The sequence below is a fragment of the Etheostoma spectabile genome, chromosome 20, assembly GCF_008692095.1.
Source record: "Etheostoma spectabile isolate EspeVRDwgs_2016 chromosome 20, UIUC_Espe_1.0, whole genome shotgun sequence".
NCBI classification, from domain to species: Eukaryota; Metazoa; Chordata; class Actinopteri; order Perciformes; family Percidae; genus Etheostoma; species Etheostoma spectabile.
In genome coordinates, this window is record NC_045752.1 from 14096926 (window position 1) to 14099306 (window position 2381).

The 2381-nt window shown below is 42.7% G+C and overlaps 1 protein-coding gene across 4 annotated transcripts in view; it reads left to right on the forward strand.

Annotated features, from left to right (window-relative positions):
* The window catches only part of srrm1 (serine/arginine repetitive matrix 1), a 13476-nt gene that overhangs the window by 8776 nt on the left and 2319 nt on the right, over positions 1–2381 (forward strand). For all 4 annotated transcript variants that reach the window (XM_032499542.1, XM_032499544.1, XM_032499543.1 and 1 more), the window contains 3 exons: positions 474–609; positions 1642–1728; positions 1829–2305. In XM_032499542.1, the coding sequence (XP_032355433.1) occupies positions 474–609; positions 1642–1728; positions 1829–2305 (700 nt within the window). The remainder of the gene's footprint in view (positions 1–473; positions 610–1641; positions 1729–1828; positions 2306–2381) is intronic.

Sequence of the window (2381 nt, forward strand, 5' to 3'; positions counted from 1 at the left end):
TTCTAACAGTTGTCCAATAGGGCTGTTGGGTGTGTATCAACCTGACTTCTGCACAACGCAACTGATAGTCCCAACTCCATTAAGGCAAGAAATTCCACTAATTAACCCTGACCAGGCACACCTGTGAAGTGAAAACCATTTTAGGTGACTCTCTCTTGAAGCTCATTGAGAGAACACCAAGGGATTGCAGCGCTATCTTAAAAGCAAAAGGTGGCTAGTTTGAAGAAACTAGAATATGACATATTTTCAGTTATTTCACCTTTTTTTATTAAGTACATAATTCCATGTGTGTTCATATGTAGTTTTGATGTCTTCAGTGATAATCTACAATGTAAATAGTCATGAAAATAAAGAAAAGTCATTGAATGAGAAGGTGTGTCCAAACTTTTGGCCTGTACTCTATCTATCCATCTGACTTTTGAAACTGCCCTAACCCCAACAGTTGCTGATGTCGTCTGTCTGTTTGGTTTCAGATACAGGGTCTTCCTCCTCCGAAGACGAGGGGCACAAGAGGCCAAGTACAGGGCCAGGTGCCAGAAATGGGGAAGTCAGGAGGAGACGCAGCCGCACACCCTCACCTCGGAGGCGACACAGGGATACCTCTCCAAGGTTAGATACTTAGCACAGTACTTGATCATTATTATTTAACGGTTTAACCCTATGTACCCTCAAGTATTTTTGACAATTCATGGTCAGTCTGGTTTTATTTTAAACAAGCTTTTAAAACATCAACCCTGTTGTGCACAGGCAATCTATAAACATCATTTTTTCAGGACAAACTGGCCTATTAAAATAGTTGTGACTCTCTGAGGTCACTTGAATGTTAAAAAAAAAAGAGGTTGTGGGACCATAAAGACAAAAATAAAACGGATATTGAATTTCACACATCTGTATTGATGTCACACACGGCGAAAAAAGTTAAACCAATCTTCTGTCTAAAACAGTTCTCATATGTCTTAGGAGTCATTCAGTACAAAAATAAACATAATGGACATTATTATAACTCATATAAAGGACAAACTCTTTACATTTTTTTAACAAAGGCCCACATTTATCACAAAACTTAAAACTGTAATGCCTTTCTTTTCTGTAGAACAGTTTAGAACGATAATAGACTATCTCTGGTCACATCTTACTATTTTGACTTTGAGTTATCTCTCCTCACAATAAACAATCTTTGTTGTCCCTCGGATGAGGTATTGCCAGCCTTATATGGGCCTAATGTGTGACAGACCTGCCTTCCATTGGTTTACAAGACAACAACAAGCATCTCCCAAAGTATCATGGGAAACAAAATGGATGGTTAGCATCTGAGGTAGCGGTAATTGGTGGCTGAAAATTTATAAATGATAAACCTAAAGTGGATCAATCTTGGATATAAGGGTTTGGATTTATTGCTCAAAAAAGGCACAAGTTCCAGACTGGATAGGAAACCTCCTGTAATGGCTACAAAGGGCCAGAGTGTTAGCTTTCAGCTGGAAAAGACGGTAAGTCTCTTTAGGTTATAGTTGTAAAATGATTGAAATATGAATTGGAGATTCTGTATTTGCTGTTTTATGGGCAGATAGAGTTAACATGTTACATCAAATGTTGATGTTCTGTGTTCATATGTATCATTTTTTTGTATTTGTATTCTTTCAGGAAAAGACATTCTCCTCCTCCTGGCCGCAGACGTCACACCCCGTCTCCCCCACGGCGTCGCAGATCTCCCTCTCCTCCTCGACGAAGGTATAGCCATGTTAATCATTTTCTCTCTAGAGCTATGATTTAATGATTAATAACTGACCATTTAAAACGTTTTTTGACAATTACATTTTGGGCTTCCCAGGTCACCTTCCCCACCTCCCCGTCGTCGTTCTCCATCCCCAAGACGATATTCGCCCCCGATCCAGCGGCGCTACAGCCCCTCACCGTTGCCTCCACAGAAGAGGAAGATATCTAGCTCTCCCACAAAACGCTCTTCTCCAGGGGCCAAGCGACGCCCGTCCAGGTCCCCGAAGCGCAGAAGCTCTCCTGCTCTAAGGAGACGCACTCCTCCATCCTCATCTCCACCCAGACACAGGAGGAGCCCCATGTTGCCTTCAGTCAGAGCAAGCAGGGATACCCGATCCCCTGTTGCAGCCAGCCGCCTCTCCCCATCCCCTGCAAACCGCAGTCGCGCCGTAAGAGGTTCCGCCAGTCCTCAGGGACGCTTTGAAACCTCCAATACATCTCCATCTAACCAGAGGAGACAGCAGTCCCCTTTACACAGTGGCAAACCCATCCGCCGAGTGTCCCGCACCCCAGAGCCACGAAACAACCAGAGGTAAGCATGCAGATATCATGACTGTTGTAACACGTTTTTATTTTTATTGTTTTAATTCCATAACCTGTTAAGTACA